General features: G+C 38.2%; 8 protein-coding genes and 1 non-coding gene across 10 annotated transcripts; 5 read left to right on the top strand and 4 right to left on the bottom strand.

The window, feature by feature from the left end:
- The first annotated feature begins 5 nt into the window (after nucleotides 1-5).
- Nucleotides 6-3,071, top strand: LOC117637757 (UBX domain-containing protein 1-like). Its single transcript, XM_034372755.1, has 10 exons — nucleotides 6-217; nucleotides 554-630; nucleotides 812-891; nucleotides 1,060-1,120; nucleotides 1,478-1,545; nucleotides 1,645-1,726; nucleotides 1,827-1,907; nucleotides 2,038-2,115; nucleotides 2,438-2,557; nucleotides 2,725-3,071. The coding sequence occupies exons 1-10, from the start codon at nucleotides 124-126 to the stop codon at nucleotides 2,899-2,901; spliced, it is 918 nt and encodes a 305-aa protein (XP_034228646.1). The 5' UTR covers nucleotides 6-123; the 3' UTR covers nucleotides 2,902-3,071.
- Nucleotides 3,072-3,267: 196 nt separating this feature from the next.
- Nucleotides 3,268-4,701, bottom strand: LOC117638625 (omega-hydroxypalmitate O-feruloyl transferase-like). Its single transcript, XM_034373721.1, has 2 exons — nucleotides 4,270-4,701; nucleotides 3,268-4,155 (listed from the first exon to the last, which is right to left on the bottom strand). Exons 1-2 carry the CDS (start codon nucleotides 4,699-4,701, stop codon nucleotides 3,268-3,270), a joined length of 1,320 nt encoding a protein of 439 aa, XP_034229612.1.
- Nucleotides 4,702-5,864: 1,163 nt separating this feature from the next.
- LOC117638020 (ankyrin repeat and SAM domain-containing protein 6) lies at nucleotides 5,865-9,693 on the top strand. Its single transcript, XM_034373105.1, has 6 exons — nucleotides 5,865-6,351; nucleotides 7,388-7,449; nucleotides 7,554-7,825; nucleotides 8,480-8,554; nucleotides 8,653-8,715; nucleotides 9,432-9,693. The coding sequence occupies exons 1-6, from the start codon at nucleotides 6,245-6,247 to the stop codon at nucleotides 9,474-9,476; spliced, it is 624 nt and encodes a 207-aa protein (XP_034228996.1). The 5' UTR covers nucleotides 5,865-6,244; the 3' UTR covers nucleotides 9,477-9,693.
- A 1,080-nt stretch (nucleotides 9,694-10,773) lies between these two features.
- Nucleotides 10,774-15,111, bottom strand: LOC117638262 (GPI transamidase component PIG-S). Of its 2 annotated transcripts, XM_034373396.1 has the most exons (13): nucleotides 14,830-15,111; nucleotides 14,047-14,725; nucleotides 13,721-13,805; nucleotides 13,548-13,637; nucleotides 13,225-13,298; nucleotides 13,029-13,113; nucleotides 12,844-12,933; nucleotides 12,231-12,361; nucleotides 12,032-12,113; nucleotides 11,883-11,930; nucleotides 11,499-11,571; nucleotides 11,280-11,383; nucleotides 10,774-11,192 (listed from the first exon to the last, which is right to left on the bottom strand). In XM_034373396.1, exons 1-13 carry the CDS (start codon nucleotides 14,990-14,992, stop codon nucleotides 11,076-11,078), a joined length of 1,821 nt encoding a protein of 606 aa, XP_034229287.1. In that variant the 5' UTR covers nucleotides 14,993-15,111; the 3' UTR covers nucleotides 10,774-11,075. The 2 variants fall into 2 exon arrangements, with proteins under 2 accessions (XP_034229287.1, XP_034229288.1); XM_034373397.1 differs by lacking the exon at nucleotides 13,548-13,637 and having other exon boundaries at nucleotides 14,830-15,075.
- A 24-nt stretch (nucleotides 15,112-15,135) lies between these two features.
- TRNAK-UUU lies at nucleotides 15,136-15,208 on the top strand. Its single transcript has one exon. It is a non-coding gene; the product is annotated as a tRNA-Lys (tRNA).
- Nucleotides 15,209-15,598: 390 nt separating this feature from the next.
- Nucleotides 15,599-19,237, bottom strand: LOC117637899 (probable methionine--tRNA ligase). The gene is made up of 15 exons (XM_034372950.1): nucleotides 19,162-19,237; nucleotides 18,903-19,053; nucleotides 18,646-18,790; nucleotides 18,384-18,537; nucleotides 18,083-18,238; nucleotides 17,718-17,948; nucleotides 17,432-17,575; nucleotides 17,231-17,321; nucleotides 17,014-17,120; nucleotides 16,779-16,893; nucleotides 16,544-16,662; nucleotides 16,363-16,428; nucleotides 16,147-16,275; nucleotides 15,901-16,044; nucleotides 15,599-15,806 (listed from the first exon to the last, which is right to left on the bottom strand). The coding sequence occupies exons 2-15, from the start codon at nucleotides 19,036-19,038 to the stop codon at nucleotides 15,687-15,689; spliced, it is 1,857 nt and encodes a 618-aa protein (XP_034228841.1). The 5' UTR covers nucleotides 19,039-19,053; nucleotides 19,162-19,237; the 3' UTR covers nucleotides 15,599-15,686.
- A 1,969-nt stretch (nucleotides 19,238-21,206) lies between these two features.
- Nucleotides 21,207-22,500, top strand: LOC117638214 (putative pentatricopeptide repeat-containing protein At3g25060, mitochondrial). The gene is made up of 2 exons (XM_034373344.1): nucleotides 21,207-22,226; nucleotides 22,349-22,500. Exons 1-2 carry the CDS (start codon nucleotides 21,251-21,253, stop codon nucleotides 22,465-22,467), a joined length of 1,095 nt encoding a protein of 364 aa, XP_034229235.1. The 5' UTR covers nucleotides 21,207-21,250; the 3' UTR covers nucleotides 22,468-22,500.
- Nucleotides 22,500-23,074, top strand: LOC117638216 (putative pentatricopeptide repeat-containing protein At3g25060, mitochondrial). Its single transcript, XM_034373347.1, has one exon. The coding sequence runs from the start codon at nucleotides 22,547-22,549 to the stop codon at nucleotides 23,072-23,074; it is 528 nt and encodes a 175-aa protein (XP_034229238.1). The 5' UTR covers nucleotides 22,500-22,546.
- A 181-nt stretch (nucleotides 23,075-23,255) lies between these two features.
- On the bottom strand, nucleotides 23,256-25,701 carry LOC117638215 (B-cell receptor-associated protein 31). The gene is made up of 2 exons (XM_034373346.1): nucleotides 24,713-25,701; nucleotides 23,256-23,875 (listed from the first exon to the last, which is right to left on the bottom strand). Exons 1-2 carry the CDS (start codon nucleotides 24,996-24,998, stop codon nucleotides 23,505-23,507), a joined length of 657 nt encoding a protein of 218 aa, XP_034229237.1. The 5' UTR covers nucleotides 24,999-25,701; the 3' UTR covers nucleotides 23,256-23,504.
- Nucleotides 25,702-27,995: the final 2,294 nt, after the last annotated feature.

Below are 27,995 nucleotides of genomic sequence, written 5' to 3'. Positions count from 1 at the left end.
CTTTACAAGGCTTCCATTGTAGGACTTCTCTGAACCCACTTCATTTAAACCTCCCTATCTCTATCCCCATTTCATCTCCAGTTTCTAATGTAAAGTGCAAACCTTGCCCACCCAAATACAACAATGGCTGTTCCGGAAGTTGACAAGAAAATGCTTGGAGAGCTTGAAGCAATGGGATTTCCAAGACCTCGAGCAACACGAGCACTTCATTATTCTGGTGAAGCTTTTTCCTTTACCGTTTTCAGCTTTCAAAATTTGAATAAAATCTTGAATTACTTGTGGTTTAAAAGTGTGCCTAGAATTGGTAATTTGAAGTGTTTATAGTGGAGGGTTAAATGAAATTCTTCAACCTTGTTATGATGATCATTTGGTCCAGATTTAAGCTTCTAATGGTAATTTAATAAGTTTTCTTCTTGAGAGGATCTAAGAATTTTGTGTGCATTTGAGGCTTGGTTTAGTTGAATTGAATTCATGTTCGTTTTGGTTTGGTTTTTATACATATGCATGTTCTGGATTCAAGTTTGTAGGTTCATTTGTTTTTCCTTTTTACCAGGCAATGCTAGTTTAGGGGCTGCTATAGATTGGATCATTGATCACGAGAACGATGCCGACATTGATGAGATGCCCTTGGTATGATTTGTTATCGTACTTTGGTTGTGCATCTTTATTTCATTGCATTCAGGTTTCCATTGCTACAACAAACATGTCGAATTGGTGGTGTTCGGTTTTTAAAGCATGAGACAGATAACAAAAAATAATTTCCAGTGGAATTTCATAGAGGATTTACTCTCAACTGGTCAACTACTCACAGGTAATAGTGGACGTTAGCATTGGATCTCCAGAACCATTCTATTTCACAGAAGCGATGAAAATAAAAGCACAGGAGTTAAGGTTACTTTCTCATCATCCTTATGGTTTTATGTAACATTAAATGCACTTATGCACACACAAGTTCTCTCTTCATTAGATTCAACTGCCTGTTTGATTTCTTTTTTCTCAACTCTTTAATCCTCCAATATTTGATTTCTTTAAATTACATGATGTTTGAGACATTTTCAGGGATCAAGCACGCAAGAAGAAGGAAGAAGAAGAAAAGAAGTTGGAACGAGAAAGGGAGAAGGTATTGTTCAGTTATCTATGTCATTTTTATCTTTGTTGTTTGACCATATCATGACGAATTTGGATTGTATAAATGATGAACTTTCGATACCCCTTTTTTTCCTTTTTTTTGTTTTTTTGTTTTCAGATTAGGGGAATTATGGTTCCTAATGAGTTGGTTGTTATTGAATCACAGCATGTCACCCTTGTTTTCTTGTTTTAATTCTTTGGGATTTGACTAAATTTGCAGTTGGAATTCTGTTTATTTGCTTGTTAGGCACTCTCTCTACATCCCTCATCAATGTTGTAAACTGAAGCTGCAGAGTCCTTTTCCTTTTGGTTTTAACCAACCCGGATACTTTTTTTTCGTTTGTTTCAGGGGAGGATTCAATCTGGTAAGCAACTCATAGAAGCAAAACGAAGTTTAGAAGAAAATGAAAGAAAACGGTCCGTCTCAATTCAGTATTTGTTCTCTTTGTTTCTGTCTGTTTTATTTCATTTAGCCTAATACTACTTCTGAGTGGAATAAGAACTTTATCTTCTCAGTAATATAGAGTTTCGGAAAGCTGAGAAAGAGGAAGAGAAACGAGCAAGAGAAAGAATTCGCTGGAAACTAAAACATGATAAGGTGCTTAGATAATGCTAATCCAGTTTTCTTTTAGACATATGCCCAAAAAGGGGTTCATAAGTGTTGAATTACTCCTAAAACTGTTTGCATGTCTTTACAGTTAGAAAGAAGGGTCAATGTTGGATTGCCACCAGAACAGCTTGTAGCTGAGGAACGTACACCTGCGGTGAGGATAGAACAGGTATCAATATTTTGTACTGGTGTCTATAGATTTAAAGTTTCATTTATCTCATTGAAAAACATAGTTTTTGCTGGGAATTTCATAATATAAAATTATCCTGAATGTTCTCTTCCTACTCTTTAAATGTCAGAATCCATTTCCAGTCCGTTCTGTTGCAAAATCAGAACGTATGAGAGAATGTTTACGGTCCTTGAGGCGCAACCACAAGGTATATGGCTCTGATTCACTTTTTCAAAGTAGTAATAGGTTCCCAAACTGGTTGTTACAAGAAAGAAAGTAATCTTGCCTTGTTGCCCTTTTGAGCTACATCTTTGAATAACAGAAGATAGTCCAAAAGGATCATTAGGAGCCCTAATAGCTATTGAAATATCAAAAATCTGTTTTGTTTCATAACACATTGGTCTAGAACAACCATCGATACCCATTAGTACCATGCATTACTTATCAAAAAAGAAAAAGAAGGAGATCACAGAAATGTTGCTTTTAGTAGGCATATTTTCCTATCGATTGGTTTTCTTTGGTGGGTCTAGGATGATGATGCTAAAGTGCGACAAGCCTTCCAGACCCTGCTGATTTATGTTGGAAATGTTGCAAGGAATCCTAATGAAGAAAAATTCAGGAAGATCAGACTCAGTAATCCGTTATTCTTGGTAAGCTGTGCTTTGACTTATCTCTTCTGTTTTCCGACTTAGTGTGTCTGCATGCGTGGTTGTGTTCTTTCTGTTGGGGATGGTTAGAAAAGAAAGGCTTAGAATAAACACAATTAACAACGGTTATATATTGTCTAAATTCGTGTTTATTGAAATTTATTGAGCAGGATAGAGTTGGGAGTTTGATTGGAGGAATTGAGTTCCTTGAGCTCTGTGGGTTTGAGACAACTGAAGGGGGAGAGTTTTTGTATCTTCCTCACAATAAGGTTGACATGGCAACATTAAACTCAGCTGCTTCTGAGCTGAAGTCTGCATTGACAAACCCGTTCTTTGGCCTTCTGTAGCGGGCAAGAGAAACTTGTGATACAAGGTTCAATGAATTGGGTCTTAAAACTTGGAAGGAAAAGTGGCTAAAGTATGCAGCGTTGATGAATTATTGATTAATCTCTAGGAATGTCATGTTAGAAATCTTATACTGAGTCTTTTCCCTTGTAAGAATTTTACTTTATGGAAATTTCCCATAGTCGTCCTACCTTCCTCTGTATTTATGTACTAATTAGCATTCTATTTGTTCAAGAAATATTAAGCTGAGGAATGAAACAGTTGATCTAATACAGCCTTAACTTCTAGAGATAAAAAGGCCTGCACAAGGCCTCATGTGCTGAATTAGTATAAATATAGAAACAAATGAATTCATCTTATCATGTATACTATTCGCCCAGCATCAACCTGCAGAACAACTCCATTTGATCATCAGGTAGTTCCAGGCATATGCTGAGGCCTCCCTTTCCTTCCGGTCCTGGCAGCAGCATGACAAGGCCTGGCTTGAGTAGAACCGACGTGGCGCACTTAACTTTTCCCCATGAGAATTCACCATGCTCTATCCCTAATTCCCACCATGACACCAGTGAGAAGCTATCTTCTTCACAAGGTACCCCTTTATTCACCTCTAACCAATCTATCCCTGACCTCACATACTCATCTTCCAATCTCTCTACCCCTTCTTGCACCTTCCTCACAAGGGAAGAGTCATCTTCCTCCTTAAGCTCCTTCACAGTTGCATGTGCAAAGGCAGGAACCAATGCATTTCCAGCAAATCCAGGCGGGGCTGGAGGCACAACTCGTTTGTGAACATCGACTGGAATCAAAATAGTCGAAATTTTTTCATCCGGAATATCAACCGCAATGCTCCTTGCCTTCCAAGTCATTGCTGCAACAACTTGAAAACTAGTGCAGCTCTTCAACCTCCCATCTTTAAGGGCTGCCTTCTTCAAGCTGGCAATACGATCTTGGAACAAATAGATGAGGCGCGTTGGGTTAAGAGTTGTGGATAGTTTCATGTTGGTGCCACTCATACCACGGACAGTGAATATGCCAGTTCTATCAGTGGCTTTTGAGTACTCAAAATGTGGGAAACTGATGTTTGGAGGGTTTCGAGCTTTGAACATTATTCGATCTGCATTTGGTTGAATGACTAAGTTACCACCGCGAGTTAGAGCTGCCAAATTTGCCTCAAACTCCCGGACTGCAACCCCGTCGACTGCGCAATGATTGAACCTGGAGGCAAACACTAGGCTTCCACATCCAAGCTGAGTGAACTGTCACAACAAACATACATTACTGTGATCAATTTGGGACTTTTGTTCATTTTTCACAGCCAAAGATTGATCAGAAGGACTTATTTGAATAGTGAAATGACGATAAGAGAAGACCTGAAACGACACAAGGGGCATGTCTTTGAGATCCATTTCCTCATCCTCTTGTAGCAAGAAAGAAACAAACTGTCTGAACTCTTTCTTGGGTACCAAAAGCTCACCAAGTTCATCCAGCTTGGTTTCTGTCCTAGCTGCAGCAACAACAACACCTGCACCGTTGCATTCTATTTCAAAGCGATTGCTGTCTTCCAAACTTGGCACAAGCCTCCCGGCTAAGAAATCATATTCAGCTAGCAAGGGACCGAGTGTGCGAAACAAGCTATGATAAGCCTCGGAGAAGCTCATCCCATTGCTTGGAGGATCAAAAAAGATAACCGTCTCTTGGTACACAACAAGGCCCAGGTCTATGTTGGATAAGAAAAGTCTCCGGGGCTGTTTCGGTTTTTCTGGTGCAATTACAACCTTCTCAACTAGTTTCACGTTCTCCATTGTCGATGGTTTATACCTGGTCTAGGTGAGGTTTCTGAATTGATCAAAAGAGGGGGGGTTGTTTGAAGCATGAAACGAAGCACAATGTGGCTTTCTGCTACTAAAGAAAGCAGTTTCATGTAATAAATAAACTTCAATTGTGTTAAAAGGAAAAGGCCAGTTGGGGGGTTACCAAAACTGTACATCAGTTGAGTTCAGAATTCTGTAACTCCAATTGTCCATGTGATGTGTAGTTACTTTGACATGTTATCTTGTACATGTCTTTGAAATCAATTTAGAGCTCAAATTAACATTGCATTGCATGTGTGTGATTAATATATTTACTTGTTATAACTTCCATTTGTTAAAATTTCAGAGGTACAGACCCTTGGCCCACTACTAGCAACATCGATATTGTCCCCAACTTAAGCACATGTTTAGCAGGTGTGGGGTTTTATACAAAAGGCCTCGATGTTATTAGGAGTGGAACCATTTATTATATGAGACTTTCTATTTTGTTAAGTTTCCGATGTGGGACTCGTGTATTCTTCAACACTCCTCCTCACGTGAGACCACTTTTTAATGAGCCACACGTGCAACCAATTCCACATCGGTCACTTTTTGTTTTATTTTTTATTTTTATTTTTTAAAATTTATTTTAATTTGAAGTTTGTTTCATTTTGATTCAATTTGGGGTTTTTGTTTGATTTGACTTGGCTCTGATACCATTAACAAGCATATTGTAGTCTTCATTTTCCCTTTCAAGATTGAAAAGAAAAAAAAAAGTGGAGAAATTAAATTGTAAATGTTTAAGTAAACAGATATTATAATTGGAGAGTTAATTTGAGGAGAAACTTTACATATATCAACCAATTCGAACACCCGTTGATAGTCAAGTCAATGACCTTTTTAACTAGGCTAGACCCATCGAAAGTTACCAATTGATTTTCAAGCCACTTAACATTAAATCAATGATATGAAAACATGATATTTTTGTCTTCTGATGGTAACAAAAATTATGCATGTCAGAGAAAAACGGTGCGTTTTGGTGACAAAAGATTCTGAAAGTAATTTAAGAAGATAAAAAGGGAACAAAATTGTAAAAGGTGGTATTCGTTGACACGGTACGTTTAGGAGCACCAATTCACCAATAAGCAAATTCCAATCGTGCGCCGAAACGGAGGCCCGAAATGAAACCCTCTCCGAAAAATTAAAAGTTCCCGAAACCCGAAACCCGAAACCCGAACGCCAAGTGACGGCATCTCTCGAATTCTCAATTGTTTAGAGCAGAAGCGCCTTCTCTGTCTTCAATCAAATATCTTTCATTCCTCTCTCTCTCTCTCTCTCTCTCTCGAATTCAATTCCTTCTAGAAACCAAGTGCTTCTTCTTTCACTAATAAACTAGGGTTAGGGTTTTCTCTTTTTCCCTTCCCCTCTCTGTATGTCACTCTAGAATTTCAAATTCCAGACTGTTAGGTTCTTCTTTTCCCAATTTCCGACCCGTTAGGGTTCTAGTTAGTGTTCAGGGTTGGGATTAGGGTTCTAGTAATTAGCAATAAGGAAGATGTATGCTGATCGAGAGGAAGCTGATACCAAGAGGTCGATAAAGGACCGTCTTAATGGCAGCTTCAGGGATAACTCTGGTCGCCGTAGACAAATAGCAGGAAAAAGGTCCGATTTCTTTTCACTCTCCTTTTCATTTTGAAGAACAAATTGAGGGTAATAATTCTTGTGGAGGTTTTTGGATTTTTCTTCATTTGGACCCGAGTTTATACTTGTTCTAGTTTGAATTATGTGTTTTAGTGATTTTTGTTGGTGTTTTTACATGGGTTATATAAAGGCATTTAGGAGGTACGCGTAGATAGTCAAATTAGGTGACAGAACCAGGAATTTAGCCCTGCGGGTGCAAATTTAATAGATAATAATAATGGTAATATCAGTATGCATGCAGAAGTTTGGATGTTGATCAACAAAACTTTCATTAAAGTTCAACAAAATAATGCAAGTAAATCCCTACAAGTTTCACATTATTAGCAATGCCATCAAAAGACATCTTTTGTATGTATACATAATACAATTGAATTGGTGTTCAGCTCCTTTGATACCCTTTTGATGAGATGGGGATTCTTTACAAAATGGAATATCGAAGCAAACTTAGATACCGTTTAACTCCTCATTTTTACCATTTTTCCTATTTTACCACTTGACTCTTCATCTTTCTTATTACAATTTCAAAGTTTTTATTTTTTTATGCATTGCCAGTACTTGAAATCTATGAACATTTAGTTATTAGTGTCATAGATTTCTTTGATAAGATGGAATTGTGTGGCACTTTTATTAACAGAGTGGACTTTTTATTTGTGTGTCTGGTTTTGTAAACCATGGGTGTGTTAATTGGATAATCTGGCGATAAATCTGGTCCTTGCTGTGGAATTCTGAAGATTTCATGAGATCTCTTGTGGTAATAGTTTCAAACTTGATGAAATCATTGCAGTTGCAAAAATACTGCATTTGGTGTTGCAATTTGGCCTTCACCAGAGGCTTTAAACACATATGGACATACTTCTTGTCTGAAAGTTCAGGGGGATACAATCTGTAGAATAGTTTCATTGTGTTAATACATATATTAATGGTTGATTGTTCTAGGGGTATTCAGTAAAAAAAAAAAAAAGTTAAATAATTGAGTTGATAGCATATCATTTTGCAGGCAAAGACAAGATGACAAGTGGGAGCATGATCTATATGAGGACAATGATCCTCAAGTTTCAAGTATGGACTATGATACTTTTACATGCAAGTAAAAACTGCAGCTATTGCTTTTCTCCATTGAGTCATCTTTGTTTGGTTGTTGACTCTGTTAATATCTTTTGAAGATCGCAAAGTTGATGCTCGAGACCTTCGTTTGAAGCTCCAAAGGAAAAGTTTCAAACAATCATCTCAAAGTGGAACAAGATCTCTTTCAGGTGTAAGGGACCTACGGGAAAAGCTATCTGGTACCATGGTTCCACAACCAGTGAATGCTGATCCACCAAAGACAAAATTGGAAGCTGCCAAACCAGTCAGGAGAAGTACTGCAGTTGGAGCCTCTGCACAAGAGACTAAAAAAGTTACCAACCCAGCTTCTAGAAAGAAGACTTCACAAAAGGCATTAAGTGTTTATTTCTTTTAATTCCACACTAGCAATCTCCCATGTACTTGGTGTGTTTGAGATTGCGCTCTATATCTGATTACTAGAATTAATAAAATAACCTTTAAAATATAGTTAGAATGTTTCACCAAGCAAGAAGCTGGCTTTATGACATTTAACGTTGTATATACCTGTTGACCCTGCTTTCTTTTTAAATTTCTACGTTTTGAGACACAGAGGGGCGGGTTGGGGATTAGTATTTTTATAGCAATTATTGAGTCGATGTTACACCATAGAATTCGGAGGTTTCATTAGGACTTGGTTTTTAAGATTGTCTCAATTTAGGATGAAGTAAGCAGTTTTTATACTTTGTTTTACTTCAGAAGGGGTCGGCCGAAGGTTGGGATGTTCCAACAGGCACCAAAATAAATTAAAAGATAAGAATAGAACTTCTTTCCCACATTCGGCATCTCCTTTCATAAAGAGGGGTCATCAATTGATGGTGGTATATGGTTATGGTTACATTGCAATACCTTTAAGTAACAATAGAAGACAATTCATTTTATTGCTAGTTTGAAGTATTGAATTTTCTAATATCCCATACGCAGACACACACATATTCATTACTGCAGTGGCCTCTTAATTATATGACTCATTCCTCTTTTGGTGCAGGCTGGCGCATCAGTGGATGAATTTTTGACGTCCTTGGATCTTGAAAAATATTCCATCACATTTCAGGCCGAGGAAGTATGCCAGATTATAGACTTTTTTGAAATTCTTTTATCACCTACCTCTGAGAAAATATTTTTTTACCTTTGAGTGTTCAATTCCATGTGTTTATGCAGGTGGATATGACAGCTCTTGTGCACATGACTGATGAGGACCTCAAGGCTCTAGGAATACCAATGGTAAACTAAACAAAACTCCTAGATAAAATTCTTGAAACATGAATTATGAATATCATATGCTCAATTGTGGTTTTCGAAAACCAAGAAATCCAAAAAAATTTAATTTACTTCGAAGAAATTACTACTTAACCTATGCTATGCTCTTATGATTTGAAGTATGCTAGTTTAAGTGTTGGTTTTTGGGTGGGTATCAGAAAACGTTGTACAACCTTTGTTTCAACCTGGACGAGTGGCATAGAAGTCTTCTGAAGATAATTTGAATGATTAGGTAATATTTAGCTATTAAAAACCATACCATCCTCACAATAATCGAATAAAAAGTCCTGCAGTGTTGAACAAATTTTGCTCTCCTAACATCAGTCCTAAAACATAGAATTTCAAACATCAATTAGGGCTGATATCGTTTGATGGTGCAGATGGTGTTTGCTCTTTGGACCTGAAACTGATTCTGTCAGCTTACAGTTGTGTAGTTTCGAACAGTTCAAACTATTTGTTTTTACTTAAATGCAGCTTATATAATGCTAGATCAGTATTCAAAAGGAACTCTAGGCACACCATAGTGTATTTCTCAGTGAATTTGTTAGTCTCCTTTTATCTGGTGATTGTGTATACTGCAAATAATGGTGAATATACCAGCATTTTGGGTTTTCTGTTGACTTATTGAGTTTTGCTTTCGTAGCTTTGAGCTAACCTTTTTCATCTGCTGGGGTTTTCAGGGCCCAAGGAAGAAGATACTTTTGGCATTGGAAACAAGAGTCTGATGTTTGAGGCTGGAGTCTGACTCAGTCTAGCAGGCTTTGTTTTGATTGGCATCAACCTGCGTGTCCCTTTTTTTTTCTTTACCCCCTTTTTTTTTTTTCTTTCTTTCTAGTATGCATTGCTGTAAGTGGTTTCAATGTGCTCATTAATGATATAAACCATGTGAATTTGTTAGCTTTTAACTGCTGGAAATTTAAGTTTTAAGGATTTACTGCGCCATTCTCTCCCTAAATATATAACTTGAAGATGATGCTGATGCCTTTAGTACGTGCAATTTAGTAGCGTATATTTCTATTTAGCTCCTCCTCAATTTTAAGGAGCCAAGCTTTGCTCATGCTCCGTTTAACTTTGGTACCCCATGCCATTTTATTTCTTATTTTCTTGGCTCATAGACAACAAAAGCCAAGACAAACTAGTTTTTTAATTTTTTGGGTCCGATCATAGCAGATTAAAGTTTTATTTAACCTGTTACAGGGTGACCTTTAACCAAAACGTATCCAGGTTATTATGACATAACCTGGCTTTGCCTGAAAGTGACCCTAACAATATGTATGTTTTGGACACCATTTAACCGAAAATTAAAGTACTACTTAATAATATTAAACTAGTTTTCTTCAACAAAATTATGAACTTTTTAAAATCTTTCGTTAGCCTGAAAAACTTGTTATTTTTATTTTTTGGTCTGATAAGTGAGTAAAAAAGTCTATTGGTTTTTTAAAACGGCTACTAATACTAATTTGTTTGAAATGCTAAAAGGTGATTTGTCTCCTAGTCTTTTATCCTTATTTAATAAAATATTTTATATTTTAACATTTTTATCAACCAAGGTCAACTTTGAATTTTTGAATTTTTCACCTGGCCTGGCACTTTATAAAGGCAATGAGAGATTTATTCTGGTTTTATTTTTGCAGACAGAAACTGCAAAAAAATGGTGCTCCAAGCAATGAAGAGGGGTTTGGGGAAGCTGTTCTCCAAACGCCCACCCTCCCCAGGCCACTAATTTCAGGGGTTTACCCAAAAGGACCGGGAGATGCTGAATGAGACGAAGCGGAACGCCGAAAAGGCGTTTGAGAAGGTCAAAAAGCATGTCCAGGAGAATCAGGAGCTGCTCCGCGAAAACCAAAGGCTTCTCAGCAAGAACCAAGAGCTCACTCAGCGTTCCACTTCCACTTCCACTCCTGCCGATTAACATTAATGGGAAACTTGAACTAATTAACAATTGTTTCCTATTTAGAATTCAACTCCAGGGCATTTGATCAAAAGAAGCATTTTTTTAGTACATCAATGGGAAACTGGAACTAATTAACAATTGGTTTGCTATTGAATTTAAATCCACAGCATGTGCTCAAAAGAAGCATGTTTTTTGGTACAGTAATGGGATGAGATCAAAAAAATCACGACTTTTCCCTACTTCCTTTGTCACTAAATCCCAACGCCACAAGAAATATCACCGACAGTTAATTGCATTTTCTTTTTCTTCTAATACAAGTGATTATCTAAACTATTCTAAATCAATCTAATCTATTCTCCGCTCGAACACAAATAATGGAATGGAGCCTTGCTTTGTGTCAAACTCAATCGATTTTAGTGATATCATCTCCTCAAGATGACACAACTTTGGTCTTCCATGCTAAGTACTTCTTATTTTCTTGCTTGTGCCTTCTCCATTCTCTTACAGCTGCTAGGAGGACATGTATCGAAACTGGCAGAAAGAAAGGCTGTACACATATCACAACACCACTTATCAGAACAGTCATTGCATTAAATTTTTAGTGCTCGAAAATAAGCAGGTCTTGGAAACAAACCGAATAGACGGCAAAACAGTGCTCGAACGAATAGTAGCTGACCGACATGATTGATGGATGAAAAAATGCATCCTCTGCTAGAGATCTTGCTTGCCTAGAGGACACTGACGATAAAACAACTATTTGTTTGAGTTTCTTTGCAATATGAGATTATATACACACCAGATCCTTGAAATGAATACCACAAGTAAACTATCAACAAGGCGTATACGAACATACCAGCTGAAGCATTATAAATACCATGTGAGGCATTACTTTGAGCCAACTTTGCTGCCTCCAGAGAATACTTTACCTGCTCAAGGAGAAGGCCACAAAACTTAGCTACTTATTCTCTTAGCATATCCAGAAACAGATTAGAAGCACAAGAGTTTAAAATAAAAAAAAAACTAAGTTGATCATAAAGAGGAGTTATGACTTTAATACAGCTGAAGCTAAATGAATACCAATTCAGTTATTCATCAGGATATGAACACATTTGTTAAATATATACAAACAACTAAATGCAATTATGCAACAGTTCTTCAGCATAACAACTTTTGGAGAAACCTTTATGCTACTTATGTAAAATGGAACATTAAAAATATTGTGCTATTGATTTGTCACCTGCTTCCCAATCTCATCCATGATAATCATCCTCGGTAAGGATTGAACCTGCACGGAAAAAATTGTCACTCTCATGCAAATCTGGCTTAATCAGAGAAATAGGTTCATTAATGCCTAAACTCAACAAAAGTAAACGACGAGAGACATACCAATCTGGAAAGAGATCCAAGGGTTGTAGCACACGAATGAAGATTAAAACACGTATGCATCCGCGATAAGACATCCAATTCCCTGCAGAAGACTGATCACTAAGAATACCCTCATTTTGCTGAATACCCTTAAAAATCGATTCCAGAAATAGCTTAAACCACAAGGTTTCTAACTTCACTTCAACCAGAATGTTCTTACCATACCGTGAAGCCCCTTTCACTAGCTAAAAGGCTGGACGTGCCTGAAGCCCCAACATATAGGTTATCAGATTTAAAACCAAAAAGTTGCCGGAACTGCCCCATGAAAACTTCAAAAACCTTCTGTAGATCCTGTTTCAGAATGTGCACGCATCAATCTGCGATAATAGAATATGGACTTCTAGTCTGTGATGTGGCACATACAAATTCATTTCCTTGTGTAATTTGAACATTTTTCTAGAGAAACAATTTTTTCATATGCCTCAGAGGATAGAATTAGGAAACTTAAGATGTACATGCTTTTGATTTCTTCAATATCCAATAAGGCTCCATGTAAAAAAATTACAAGGTACATATTACCACTCCAACAGACCTAATCCTACCATCTCCTCCAGTAGGTATTTCAATTATTCTTCAGTAAGCTTTAAACGTTTTTTCAGTAAAAATGATCTATATTGAGCTTCCAATTCAACATGGCAGAAAATGAAGTAACACTATTTACAAGTACAAAGACGTAGGTAAGCTTTGATGCACTTCCACTTTTAAATTGAAAACCCCATGTTCAAGAGAAGGACAAGTCATACAATTGGACAATATTATAAAAAGCTTCTAACCTGATGCGAAATTGTATGCCTAGAAGGACGCTTACTTTCTGAATCCTTCCGACAGGTTTGGGGATTCCAAACAATAACGCCTCCCCACATCTGTAACATGCCAATCAATTTATTCAGATCAGAACATTCCACAAGAAAAATCAGAGAACACTAAATTTAAAGATGATGAAGGCATGATAACTAACTGGAGATATAAAGCTATTTGTCTTAGAAATCTCTCCATCTGGAAGCTGTAGGAGAAGAGGGCATTCCTTAGCAGACGGGATATATCTAACAACAAATTGAAGGGGAATTTCAACTCAATATGATCACAACCTAACAATCAGAAAATATATCAAGAAAATTAATTGAATAACAAAAAGGATTGAGTTAGAAATATACATCACAAAGTGCAACATCTTTGACCTCCCACCAGCTGCGATGGATGTATCCAAGTGCCACTCATTTGAATTCACCTATTAAATTTAACCAACATTGTTATTATAAATAATGACAGTAATTCCATATTAAGAAGTTTGTCCATGAACACATATATGGATATATATAGAACAATACAAACATCTACCCACATATACAGGCATATTAATGGTCTTCTAGAGTTTGTACCCAAACAGTCACGAATTTAAAGAAAATGTAAGTAGTAATATAATTCTTTCTCTAGTTAACAATCATATCATGAGAAGTGAAAGGCTAATGGAGCATACAAAGAAAGGTAGATCCTTGGTACTAAAGATGTAACTGTCCCACTTGTCATCCCAGTAAGACAATGAGGACTTCGGCATATGGTATAACACCTGCCCAAAAGAACAAACTCAGATCACAATACCACAAATTCAATGGTATTACCATTTTCAAGAGAAAACAGAAGATCTCCTACCTGACTTTCCACGCTTATGTTTGCTACGGGTTTCATTGCCTCAATAATAGGGGCCAACAGAGTCTCATCTACTGATTGAAAGTCCCTGCGGTATAAAACGAATGCATGATGAACACACTTGAAGATAACTATTTGGACTTCATTTCAACAAGTGTTCAAGCATATACAAAATGAGAGTCACCTAATAAGCTATCAGACTATTCAACTTAAATTTTACCATAATTCAGACGAAGAAATAATCATTCACACAAATCAATCATGTCAACATAGCACCATGATACTCAGAACAACTGAGCTTAAAATGAATTTATGAAAAAGCTCCATACCAATCATAAACCCAATCACGTGGGTCTGCATTCAGCAGATTAAACGAAAGAACAACCGTTCCATCTGCCCCAACAGGCATAAACTCTCCATGAATCAAACCTTCCTCCTTCCCGCCATTCACAAACACTTTAACAAATATCTCTGCCGCCCTCGACACCGCCTCGGCCTCCGAAACCCTACCAACAATCCAAGCGTGCCTGTACTTGCCCACCACGGCTCTCACCTCCTCGCCCCTATTCACCACCACCACACTATACACCTCCCCACCTGAACCCGAGTTGGAACCCGAACAACCTCCCAGCACAGACTCCAGAGCCTCATCTACGGCCTCATCGTCGCCGTCCAACTCAATGGAGCGGATGGCGCCACATTCCGGCGAACAGGAAGTGGTTCGGGATTGGAGACACTGGGAATTCGATTTTAGGATTACTGAGACGGTGTGGTTGGGGCTACAGGTGCCACATTGGGGAGTTTGGGAGGTCAATTTGGTCATTTGGGTGAGGATGGAAGATTCTAGAGTGGCAATGGAGGATTTCCAGTCGAAGCCGATGAAGATTGCTTGTAAACGACATGGGAATTGGAATGGTTTGGAATCGATTTGAGCTGAGAGGGATTCGATTTCTCGAAACGGCAATGGCGCGCGGTAGATTTCCACGGATTTGTATATGAACGGGACACCTATATGCAAAATCAAAGTAAGAAAGAGGCAAATAGAAATAAGAGAGAGAAACATATATATATATATATATATATATCTAGAGAGAGAGAGAGAGAGAGGTGACCTAGAACGAAGGAGAAGAGGACTGAGACAGTTAGGATCAGACGCTTGACTCCTGGTTTCGTTTTGCGCATGGTTTTGGGATCGAAATCTAATGCTGGCTCTTGCGGTTTAGATGTTTCTGGGGCTTCTTTTGCAGGAAGCAAAGGTTCTGTGATTTCCGCCATGGTTGTTGAGGCACTGAACCTCTCGACTTCGTGCTCGTGCTGTTCTCACTCGAGTTGAGCAAATAGAGAGAAACTGAAATTGGAGAAAAACTAGCGGGCGTCGAGCACTTAAATAAAACACTTTATGACCTGTAGTCGCAAGTGCCGTCTTAGCTCAGCCGGTAGAGCGCACGGCTTTTAACCGTGTGGTCGTGGGTTCGATTCCCACAGACGGCGATTGTTTTTCTGTTTCTTTTTTCTGTTTGTTCCATTGCTCAATAAAGCTTCTTTCTGCTCTTACTCTCAAAATGACTGAAATTTTCTTCTTATGAAGTATAATTTCCTATAATTTTTCTGTTTCTTTTTTTTGTTTGTTCCATTGCTCAATAAAAACTTATTTCTGCTCTTACTCTCAAAATGACTGAAACTTTCTTCTTACGAAGTATAATTTCCTATATGCAAAATACTTTTGATTTTCAATTCGAGAAAATATAGGTTTTTGTTTTAACAAAGCAATTTTATAAACACGTGCCTTGCGAATTCATTTGGGCACACTGTCGTGGCCAACAAGTGTCTTGCGAAGCTGATTTTAATTCAGAAGTTAGCTACTTGGTTTTAGAAACATTGTATTTAAAACTCATAATAATTATATTCAGATTATATAACCAGTGTAGTAGCATCCATACAGCAGGGAATATAATCATAAAAGTAAGCATTAAACTTTTGTTTGCTCCAATTGCTCAGCTAATTTCCTTGCTTCAGCTTCTCCCTTAGCAACCCTTTCAGCTTGACTTCCAGAAAACTTCTTCCTGAAGGCCTCCACTTCTTCATCTTTCTGTGAAACAAGAAGTTAAATGATTACATTGCATTTGCAAAAAGGAATTGAAATGGATACTGGGGATTATGCATGATGAAATGTATATGCATACCAATTCTTTAAACAAAGGATCTGGTGTCCCAATCTTATGACCCGCAGGTAATATTTCCCATGGTTTCTTTGCCTTCTCAAGATCTCCATTCTCATTGCGAAGCGAAAATTGATTTTCGGGCGGCAGATTGAGCTCCTTTAGCACCTTAGGTATCATGAAAAGCAAAAGTATCAAGGTGAGGTGGTAGAATAGAGTAAATATAATGAGGCAAAACTGTGTTGGATGCAAAAGACTATAATGTCATACCTTGAGAGAAAATGAAGGCATGAAAGGCTCTAGCAAGCATGCAAGAAGATAAACCAGTCCAGCAGAAGTTTTCACAACAAGAGAGCAAGAAGCTTGATCTTGCTTGTAAAGTTTCCAGAATTGGCTCTCCTGCATACATATCAGTAACATGTCTTTAGTAAATAAACAATACTTGAAGACAGTTTTCAGTGCTCGCTTTAGCTTTTATGAGCTTACTTGTAAATATGCATTGCCCTCACTGGATATGCTCATTGCAATTTTCAGTGCTTGCTTTAGCTTGACCTGTTATATCAAATCGATCGGAGATAATGCAACTTCTTCGTAAATCATAGTGCAAAAATGGAAAAAATAGAAGAATATAGCTATATAGAAAAGACTCATTTGCACAAGAAATCACCTTCTCCATTGCTTCTATGTATTGGTCCACACATATACCAATTCTTTCTGCAAACCTTTTTGTCAAGGAATGTGATTCACCACCAGAAGCATCAGGAATAATAGATCCATATCCTAGTCCTGCAAAAAAAAATTTCATAGAAGCATGACTTAAGTCAAGCAATAAGTTCTATGTGAAGCACTAACTCAGCAAATTTTCTCTCAATTTCATGTCTGCAGCCAGCTAATTAACCAACCCTGAGGTTTTGCGATGAAGCTCAACACTCGGTTAATGAAATTTCCCAAGTTATTCAGCAGCTCAGTATTTAGTTTTGCTTGCAAGTCCGTCCATGTAAACAATGTGTCTGAGACCTAATCATGACATGATTAAATAAATACATAAATCAGTAACAACCATTAGAATTTTCAAATATCCAAATACAATGCAAGAACTGGAAATCACTAGCACCTGGCCGCAGAAAAACAGATTACCTCTGGCCTGTTAGTTAGCAAGTAATATCGCCACACTTCTACGGGAATGTTTGTATCTTGCACATCATTTCCAAAAATTCCTGTACCCTTGCTCTTGGAAAACTTCCCTGCATCATCCATCAATGTTAGAAAATGAAAAGTATAAATAGATTATGATTTTAAACTTCAAGATGTCAAACTTGTACGAAGATCATTGCGTATTCTCGCTCATGCATACCTGCTTCATACATTAAATATTCTGTAACACTAATGCTCTTCATTAAAGTCCACTTTTCTCCGGTTCCAATAAGCGTAGATGGGAACATAACCTAGAATCAAATTCTACAGCAGATAAGTATTTTGGAAACCACATACAAACTTCAGGCAGGCAGATATAGAAGTCTGAACTCCAGAATACATGAGATGATAACATTTTTACAGTGTGGAATGGGACATTATCCTTGCCCATGAACTGGTACAGCTCAACATCTTCGGGGTTCTTCCACCACTTCTCCCAATCAGGCGTGTAGCATGAAGTGATGGAGATATAACCGATGGGCGCGTCAAACCATACATAAAAAACCTAAGCATCATAAAATTGGCAAAATAAAGTTATCAATCTGCACGTGTAAAATGAAATCTAACAAACCAAAGGAACCTGCAAATTACCAAATATACATCAACAAAGGGAAACTCTTCAACAGTTACATAAATCAAGTGCTAACCTTGTCCTTAAATTTTTCAAGTGGAACAGGAACCCCCCACTTAAGGTCCCTAGTAATGCATCGGGATTTAACTCCTTCTTTAAGCCATGCATATGTAGTTTGAATAGCATTCTGGCTCCAAGATCCTGCAACAGACATGTCACTGATATATTCTTCCAATTTATCCTTCAACAGTGGGAGCTCTAGAAATAAGTGGTCTGTGTCACGTATACATGGTCTTGCCTGACATACCTGTTGATTGCAACTCTTAAGTATATATAAAACCACGGAATGTTTAGAAGAAGCAGGTACATATAACAGGTTTTAACTAAATCCCAACAAGATTCATTGGCAGAAAGTATGAAATTCGAGTAGGCCAAACATACTTTACATCTAGGATCCTTAAGCTCAGTTGGATTCAACAGCTTTCCGCACTTATCGCATTGGTCCCCTCGTGCAGAGTCATAATTGCAATCTAGCATTGGACAACTGCCTTCAACTAGCCGATCAGCCAAGAAACGATTGCATGTTTCACAAAAGAGCTGGATTGTTGTCAAAATTCGAAACCATTGAAAGAGAAAATGACACATCTATTAGGTTAGCAGTAAAGTGAGTTTCTTTCTTCTGCAAATAAAAACGCAGCATAAGAGTTACACATTAGATGAACATAAGCACATAAATATGTACCTGCTGCATTGTGTTTTCTGTAAGCCATCCATTCTCCATCAGTTTCTTGAAAATAGATTGGCAAACTTCAGTCTGTTGGGGAGTGGAGGTGCGTCCAAATTCATCGAAACATATATCGAACCAATCATAGACCTCTTTATGAATTGCATAATATCTACAAAAGCAAGAGCCACAAATCAAAAGTTCATTCATAAGTCATAACCCAGGAGGCATAATTTTCAACAGGTCAAGGCAAAACTAGAAACAAAAGGCATCGCGATACTTGTCACAAATTTGCTGTGGAGTGCAATTTTCCTCCCTAGCCTTTGTCTCTGTTGCAGTCCCATACTCATCAGTCCCACATATGTATACCGCATTGTATCCACGAAGACGACAATATCTAGCGAAAACATCAGCACTCAGAACACCTGCACCACATATATGTATGATATAGAATCATAAACTGCAAAACATTTGACAAATACAAATGAAAATCAAAACAACAGTCAAAGAGAGAGACGGAGAGCAGGAGTGAATTACAGCCTATGATGGTGCCAAGGTGAGGGATGTTGTTGACGTATGGCAAGGCGCTTGTGATGAGTATGTTGCGCTTTCCCGGCACCGGTAGCTTCAGATTTCTGCCGTTGCCTTGTCTGCCGTCTGATTGATCATCCATGTCTTGCTGCAGCAGCTAAGTTTTGAACAAGGAATATCAGTAGCTTTGTTAATTCACAAAGACTAAATAGAACACAAGTCAACTTGTGGGGAGAAAATAAGGCACTGCCAACTTTATGCTCACCTTGGTAATCAAGTCTCTAAAACAAAGGAAGACATCAGCATCACTGGCCAGAAGAATCCAATATAATTTTCCAAGTTGGTTCGTTCCACTAACAGAATCTAATTGGTCTAGTCTTTTCAGCCCTCAGACTTTACTCTCTTGTTCTTTTTTATTCCTGCTTAATTTTTGAACAATGGATTATGATGAACGGAAGAATTAATTAACGACGGCTAATAAAAGATTGGTATGGTGTTTTAATAAAGTTGTATGACGTTTTTATCCAATATTGTGGGGTCTGGATACCCTCCCAAAGTCATTATCAACAAGAATAATATCATCTAAGCATCTAAACTAATACAATCTACACCAACTAGCTCTTAATTGTCACACCCCGGACCGGCTCCGCCGTAGCATGATATTGTCCGCTCTGGGCTGGGCCGACGCCCCCCTCACGGATTTGTTCCTGGGAGCTCACAGAGCAACTTCCCAGGGTGGTCACCCATCCTGGGATTGCTCTAGCCTCAAACTCGCTTAACTTTGGAGTTCCTACGAACCCAAAGCCAGTGAGCTCCCAGAAGGCCTCACCAAGGTCAGAGTGGCGCAGCGGACTGGACCCAAACTCTACCAAGCATGATATTGTCCTCTTTGGCACCCACGACTGGGCCCGCAAGGATTTGTCTCGGGCCTGCCTACATTATCGGCAGCCCAAGGGCCTCACGCTATGAGGATGCGAGGTGTGCCATATAAGGCACATCACCCCCTCTCCATTTGGTCGATGTGGGATCTCACAATCCACCCCCCTTAAGGGATCCGACGTCCTCGTCGGCACACTCGCACCACACGGCAGAGTGGCTCTGATACCAAACTGTCACACCCCGGACCGGCTCCGCCGTAGCAGGATATTGTCCGCTTTGGGCTTGGCTACATTCTCACCAGCCCGCACGGTTTTGTTTCTGGGAGCTCACGAAGCAACTTCCCAGGGTGGTCACCCATCCCGGGATTGCTCCAGCCTCCAACTCGCTTAACTTCGGAGTTCCTACGAACCCGAAGCCAGTGAGCTCCCAAAAGGCCTCCCCAAGGTCAGAGTGGCGCAGCGGACTACCCAAACTCTACCAAGCATGATATTGTCCGCTCTGGGCTGGGCCGACGCCCCCCCTCACGGATTTGTTCATGGGAGCTCACAGAGCAACTTCCCAGGGTGGTCACCCATCCTGGGATTGCTCTAGCCTCCAACTCGCTTAACTTTGGAGTTCCTACGAACCCAAAGCCAGTAAGCTCCCAGAAGGCCTCACCAAGGTCAGAGTGGCGCAGCGGACTGGACCCAAACTCTACCAAGCATGATATTGTCCTCTTTGGCACCCACGACTGGGCCCACAAGGATTTGTCTCGGGCCTGCCTACATTATCAGCAGCCCAAGGGCCTCACGCTCTGAGGATGCGAGGTGTGCCATATAAGGCACATCACCCCCTCTCCATTTGGTCGATGTGGGATCTCACATTAATTTAGTTGCATTTCTCTTTCCAATATTAGTAGAGGTCACGAAATTCAAATCTTCATGCCCCAATTGATACAAAAGAAAGAAGGAAAAAATAACTAATACAAATTCAATATATGCTCATGAACCTTAGCTCTAAAATACTATAATCTTTTTTCTTTTTTCTTTTTTGGAAAATACTATAATTAAGAGTTAAGATTTTTCTTCACATTGATTAACAGAGTTATCGAATTGGGCTTTTCACATGTAAGCCCATAAATAAGGCATGTTTCAATGAAGAGAAATATCACTAGACAAAATTGATATTTTGTTCGATTCAAAGTGTGACATTCTATATGGATTTCGAAATTGAAACCTAATAATAAATTCATGAATGAACTTCACTTATGTTGGTATTTTATAAAAATTAAAAACAAAAGAATATTGAAGATGGGTGAGTGTCGGAGTATAATTATCATAATACTCATTTTGACATCTTACATCACAAAGAACTGGGAAAAATATATTTGGAAATAATTATATAAACAAAGTCTTTATTTTCCCTCCTTTTGCAACGGCTATAAACAGAAACCTTTGTGGGTTACAGAGTCGAAGCTCTGGGCTTCCCATGCATAGATGCAGTTGCTTCCATGCCCAAGCCGCCTGAGATCTCTCCTCTTATCCTGCAAAGATAAAGCATCCACAGCTAAAATTCATGCTCTTATGATATTGACGGGTACCATTACTCATGGAAACTCCAATGCCCGACTTATAGCAACGTATGCACGAATTGGAGATATTGTGTCAGCCCGTAAGGTGTTCGATAAATTGTCTCAAAGAGGTATACATGCATGGAATGCCATGATAATCGCGTATTCTCGTCAATATTGCCCATCTGAAGTCGTAAGTTTATATCATCAGATGATATTAGATAGAGTTAGACCTGATAGCTCGACTTTCACTGTTGCCCTTAAGGCATGTGCAAGCACATTGGACTTGAAAACTGGTGAAGAAATATGGTCTAAAGCGGTAAATTGCGGATACGAATATGATGTGTTTGTGGGTTCATCTGTTTTGAATTTGTACGCCAAGTGTGGGAAGATGGATGAAGCAGTGGTGGTTTTCAATAAGATGCCTAGAAGGGACCTTGTTTGTTGGACAACAATGGTAACAGGGTTTGTGCAGAGTGGAAGGCCAATGGAAGCAGTTGATATGTATAAGAGAATGCAAAATGAGGGAATGGAATTTGATGGGGTTGTGCTGATGGGGTTAGTGCAGGCTTGTGCAAGTCTTGGGGACTTGAGGTTGGGTCTCTCTGTTCACGGGTTTATGATTCGGACAGGTCTTCCTATGGATGTTATGGTTCAAACCAGCCTTGTGCATATGTATGCTAAGAGTGGACATTTGGAGCTAGCTTCTTGTGTGTTCAATAAGATGCCTTACAAGAATGCCATTTCTTGGGGTGCTTTGATTTCTGGCTTTGCTCAAAATGGTTTTGCAGGGCATGCACTTGAAATGTTGGTAGAGATGCAGGGCAGCGGATTTGAACCCGACTCAGTGTCTCTTGTGTGCGCACTTCTAGCATGTTCACAAGTTGGATTTTTGAAATTGGGTAAATCCACACATGCATATATTTTGAAAATGCTTGATTTTGATGAGGTTTTGGGTACTGCACTCATTGACATGTATTCTAAATGTGGATCCCTTTCTTATGCTCGTGCTTTATTCGATCAGATTGTTTCCAGAGACTTGATCTCTTGGAATGCCATGATTGCAAGCTATGGGATTCATGGGCATGGAGAGGAAGCTCTAGCACTCTTCCTCCAGATGACGGAGACGAACGTAAAACCTGATCATGCTACTTTTGCTTCTCTTCTTTCAGCCTTCAGTCACTCGGGTCTCGTTGGAGAAGGCCGGCATTGGTTTGATATCATGGTTAATAAGTACAAGATCCCTCCGGGGGAGAAACATTTTGCCTGTATGGTTGACCTATTGGCTCGTGCCAGACGAGTCGAAGAAGCTTATGAGCTAATAGATTCTATGAATACTGAACCTGGCATTACTGTTTGGGTTGCCCTCCTAGCAGGTTGCCACAACCATAGGAAGTTGTCCATTGGAGAGGTCGCAGCAAAGAAGGTCCTCGAGTTGAAACCGGATGACTTGGGAATTTATGTTTTGGTCTCAAACTTTTATGCCATGGCAAGGAAATGGGATGATGTAGCTGGTATGAAGAAGATGATGAAACATACAGGAACCAAGAAAGTGCCTGGCTATAGTGTTGTGGAAGTAAATGGAGAGCTCCATGCTTTTCTTATGGAAGATAAGACCCACCCACATCATGAAGATATTATACTGCTTTTGAAAAAGTTGGATCAAGACATGAGATCTGTGGGATATATCCCAAGGACTGAATTTATGTTGCACAATTTTGAAGAGGAACATTCCTCAGAGCAAAGATAATTTATCAAATTCATATTCCCTTTACTATAAAACCCATTTGACATGATCAGATTAACCATCAAGCAGTATCATCAATCAAGTCTATTGGACCAAATACACCAAATACTTCTAGAATGCAAGATCTGTCAAATTTAGAAAAATGCCCAGTTCCACTCAATTTGCATATTAATCAGAAAGGGAATCTTGAAAACCGAAGGGAAAGAAAGTTTATATCAACCTTGGAATAAAGCAAAGATGGACAAAGTGAAAATTCTAATTTCATGCGATTACAAAATTTTCAACAAAACTCTGAAAAATTTGATACTCTGCCATCTTTCCCTCATGAAGGACCAAATAATGTCCATTTCTGGCATGAGATGTTAGACAAGAACATCACCAGTAAGCAAAATAATTCTCGAAGTTTGAACTGCGGCTGTCTTTCAAAATTTCCTCAGCTCCTGTAACCTAGAGACTGAGTCTGAAGATTCTGGTTGTCTTCTAACAAACGGTCGTATTCAAGAAGTAGATCTGCAGCCTGTTTCTGGAGGGCAGCAACATGGGCTTCAGCAGTTTCAATGTTTTTATCTTTCTCCTTGCACTCTAATTTCAGCTTCTTCAAATCCTCTGACAGAGTTGAAATTTTTTCTTGCAGCTGCTTGATTTCTTGGGAAGATTTATCTTCCTTTTCTTTAAGCTGCATCGTCTCTTTCTGAAGTCTGTCGACTTCTTCTTTTGAAGCTCCCACGTTACTCCTCAGTCCAATAAGTTTACTTAAATAATGATGCATCCGATCGATTATGAAGCCAAGAAACAGGGTAAAACCTGTAAGTGAGATCAAGTGTATCAGGGATAAGAAGGATCATTCACTGGATAGAAACAAAAGTTGTTAGATATAAATGTAAAGCATATATAGTTAGCTGTCAGTCTAGCTACTCTCAACTGGTCAGAGATCAATCACAGAGCCGACACCATACATGAAGCACTTCTGTGACTTGCTCAAGAAGACCATAAAATCAACTTAAGTATTCCCTTTTTCAGTAAACTAAATGCAACTTCTTCCGGAACCCAATAAGTGATACTGTAATTGCTAAGTGCACAAAACCAGAGAGGCTGGCCGCTAGCAGCAATCAGAAGGAATGAAGAGTTTGTAGACCAAGTTTACTATGGCCAAACTTTACATGGAAATATATAATACACTGATTGTTCAACCAGTAAGCTGGGATTGCATCATTTAACCATAAAAAAGAGAAGGGAAAGAAACAGTTCTTAACAACACTGATTTCTAGGCCAACTTCTATACCTTTTAATCAGATTCTACTGATTCAAAGAACCAGTTTTTCATGTCCATATTTTAACACACTCTAAAGAAGCCACACACAATAAATATTAAACACGCAGCCAAAAGATTCTTTCAATACATGCAGAACCATTGAATGGTAAAATCATAAAGCCTTAGGGTGAATCCTTCTAACAATCCTTAGGGTGATAGCCTTAAGCCCTTAAAATCTTGTTTACAGGAAACAAAACTCATTTCTTGCTGGCCTACCCTTTTCCCAAATAAAAAAAGAAACCCTAAATAAGAATCCAACTGTTGAAGTTCACAAACTGAATAGTAAGCAAGCACTCAAAGCAACTAAGAAAAAATGAGCAGGAATATACCCATTAATGAAGCCTCAAGCAAGTGGGTTCTCCACAGAACCTGATCCATAGGTGACATAGTTCCAAGCTTTACACCTTTGTTCTGGATCTTAACAATGCTAATAAAGCTTGACAGGAGAATCACAGACATGGTGCAAGCAATGGTTTTCACAGTAGCTGGACCCTTACCCATTTTGAGCTGATCCAGGCTCTTTATCACAAGCTCCCTCAATGGCCCAATCTTTACCAATAGAAGAAATGCCACAACACCCTCAGCAAAAAGAACTAAGAACAACAGCTGAATCATCTCTGCCTGCTTCTACCAAACAACACCCACCTAGCTGCAGCTTTCACAAAGCTCTGATTTTTGCTCAACTTGTAATCAAAGTTGAAACTCACCTCACAAAAGAAGTTTCATTTCTCAGCAAGCAAAATCATAGATCCATGAACTTGTGAAGAGACTGAAAGAAACCAAGAAAGAAGCTTCCTGACACAGACTTATTAGTTGCTCCCCAAATTGCCTACCAAAATCTATTCTTTCGTTGATGAGTAAGAATATTTGAAGAAAATTAGGCAACCCAGTTAGTCAAAAGCTGGTTTTATCGCCAAAAATGAGGGTTTAACAAGAGGACAGATCTATGCATTCAGCGAAAATGAAGAAAGCAAGAAGCTTTTCTGCAAAAACCCATTTCTCATCATGTCAGTGACTTTTCATATAACTAGCGGTGTAATTTGGTTTTGAAGATAAATTAATTTAGTAAGGGGGTGTGATTTGCAAATGGGTTTTGTTTTTTTCTCCAGCCCAAAGAAGGATTAGGGGATGAAAAGTAAAGGTCAGCACAGTCAAAAGCAAAGAACTTGAAGTGTAATTGACGCAAAAATAAAATTGAAAATAAAAGAGGGTTTGCTCTGTTTTTTGAGCTCTGTCTTCCTTAACAGCAAACTTGCTGGTTTTGCCTGTACTTGACAAATGACCTTGACTCCTGAGAACTGAGAAGTTCTCGCTACTTCGGCATTGAAGCAAGGCCACTATTTTGTCACATGTATGATATGTCACACTTTACATGCTAAAAATTTGACTGTTTATATGGCATTTTTGAAAATTCAAGGCTATAACATAGACCAAGAAAACAGGTCCATACAGAAATCTTGGCTTCCTAAAAATAAAATTATAAATCTTGGCTGCTTTTGTCCTTTGGACATGTATGTCTATCAGAAACAAAGGTCCAATGGGCCACATTATAAATGTCCATTGGAGAGTGGGAGAAAGACTTTTTTTTTGTGTGTGAACAGGTTAAGAAAGACTTTCATGCAATGATATAGCACTTTTTGTTATTTTCGACTAATAATGCAATGATATGAGATATAACTTTTTCAATGTCATTGTGTTATTGGTTGGGTATAGCAAAACAGTATTATCCTTGTTACAAGCAAGTTTTTCAGGAAGAGGGGAGAGTTCTTTCTTGTTAGAGTCTCCAATTGAGAATGTTTGTGTACATGTGTGGTATATTTTTCTTTGTATACAAAGATATTGGGGGAAGGGGGTTTCTACAATTACCAAAGTGTCATCGAGATTCGAACTTAAGACCACTTATTTATAAGTTAATATCTTCTTCTATTGAGTTAGACATGTTGGCATGCATGATGTATATAACCTACACATACTTTATATTAAGCGTATGAAGAAAGTTGAACTAATGAGTATGAGATTGATAAATAAATAAGTAGTGAGAGTTTTTTTAATGTAAAAACTTTATGAAAAAGCATGGAGAGTGGAGAAACAAAAAAGTTGATGAAGGATTAGTGGACTGCAGAAGTAAATTGTTTAAAATACAGAGGAGCAAAAGAGTGCTCTTCTTTTTTCCATATTTGCCAAAGATTGGGCAATATTATGGGAATACAATCCGGCCCTTAGTTCAAAAGACCATCTTTATGCTAAAGCCTCCATAATCATGCAAAAATTCCACCATTCTTTACGTAGTTGGGCATTCAGTGCAAAGCTAACAAAATTACGAATGTAACATATAAAGAGAAACAACAAAATTACGATTGTAACATACGAAGAGAAACAAATCTCGAGTGCAAGGACACCGATGTAGTGTTGACCAAAAATCCTTCGATAGTCAAATCAATAAATTTGTGTTGTTCATGGACCAGTTTTGGGTAAACCCGGGCTTCCTATTTTGGACAGTTTTGAGTCCATTACAGATCTTGACTCACTTACTTGGCCGTACTTGGAGCCCATAATAAGCTTGAGGCCCATTATGAGGGATCAAATCAAAGGGTGAATCAGAGTATTCCTTGGATTGTGACACGTGGCCATCTCAATAATTTTTGGTCCCCACAATTATCACTGCAGTTATGAGCAACATAAAGAGCTACGAACAAACATATGGTTGGCTCGAGCTTATCGGATGGGTATATATTCATAAAAGGCCAATTACATTTTAAATAAATTCAAAAATTATTATCATTTAATAAATAAAAGTGTAGTCACAACTACTTCATTCTATTTTTATTTTTTTGTTAAATGTAAATATTTATTTATTTTAAAGCCCATACCTAACAAAAACTCTTCATAAATAAAGACAAGAGAAAAATAAAAAATATTATCGTATACATAAGCGAGACGAGGAGCTAGTATAGTATTTATACGATATTTTTATTGTTTTATGAAATATTAAGATGTTTTAAAGTGTATTCTTGTATCTCCTTAACCTTTATTATATAATCTTAATGGTCAACAAACATGTTCTTAATTAAGATCATATAATTGGCTTCTCTATAAATTAAGCTGTTTTTATTTCAACCAGGACCACTTCAGATAGGTCAAAATTGGTGCATTGTGGCACAACTTGGGGCAATTGTTGCTAATTAAATTAAAACTTAGTTGGCAAATGGGGCTTTCCGGAGGGTCCTTAACCCACCTAACTATATGAAAGATGGAAGCAATAAATAGATATGGGCTTAGTAAGATTGATTAAAGTGAATGCGTTCCTCACTCTGCACTCGTGTTCAAATTCCCCCTCTTAAAAAAAATTTCTCAACACAATGCGTAGCTGATTAATGGTGTATTATGTATGATAATTAAAAAGATAATAGAAATAAAAAGCTTCCCAAATAAGAAAGTAGCCAAAGCTAGTGCATGTCACGTTGGGTTAAAAATAATAAAAAATTAAAGGGCCAAGTGGAATATTGGAGACCAACTGTCAAACTAAGCCTGCTAAATATGTTTTTGGTCAGGGAAATCTTATACATGGTAAATTATTAAAATGCAACAATCAAACTTCTTTATCCGATAAAA

The sequence above is a fragment of the Prunus dulcis genome, chromosome 8 (genome assembly GCF_902201215.1).
Source record: "Prunus dulcis chromosome 8, ALMONDv2, whole genome shotgun sequence".
Lineage (NCBI taxonomy): Eukaryota > Viridiplantae > Streptophyta > Magnoliopsida > Rosales > Rosaceae > Prunus > Prunus dulcis.
Note: the sequence above shows the minus strand (reverse complement) of the source record. Positions and strands in the feature narration are given on the sequence as shown.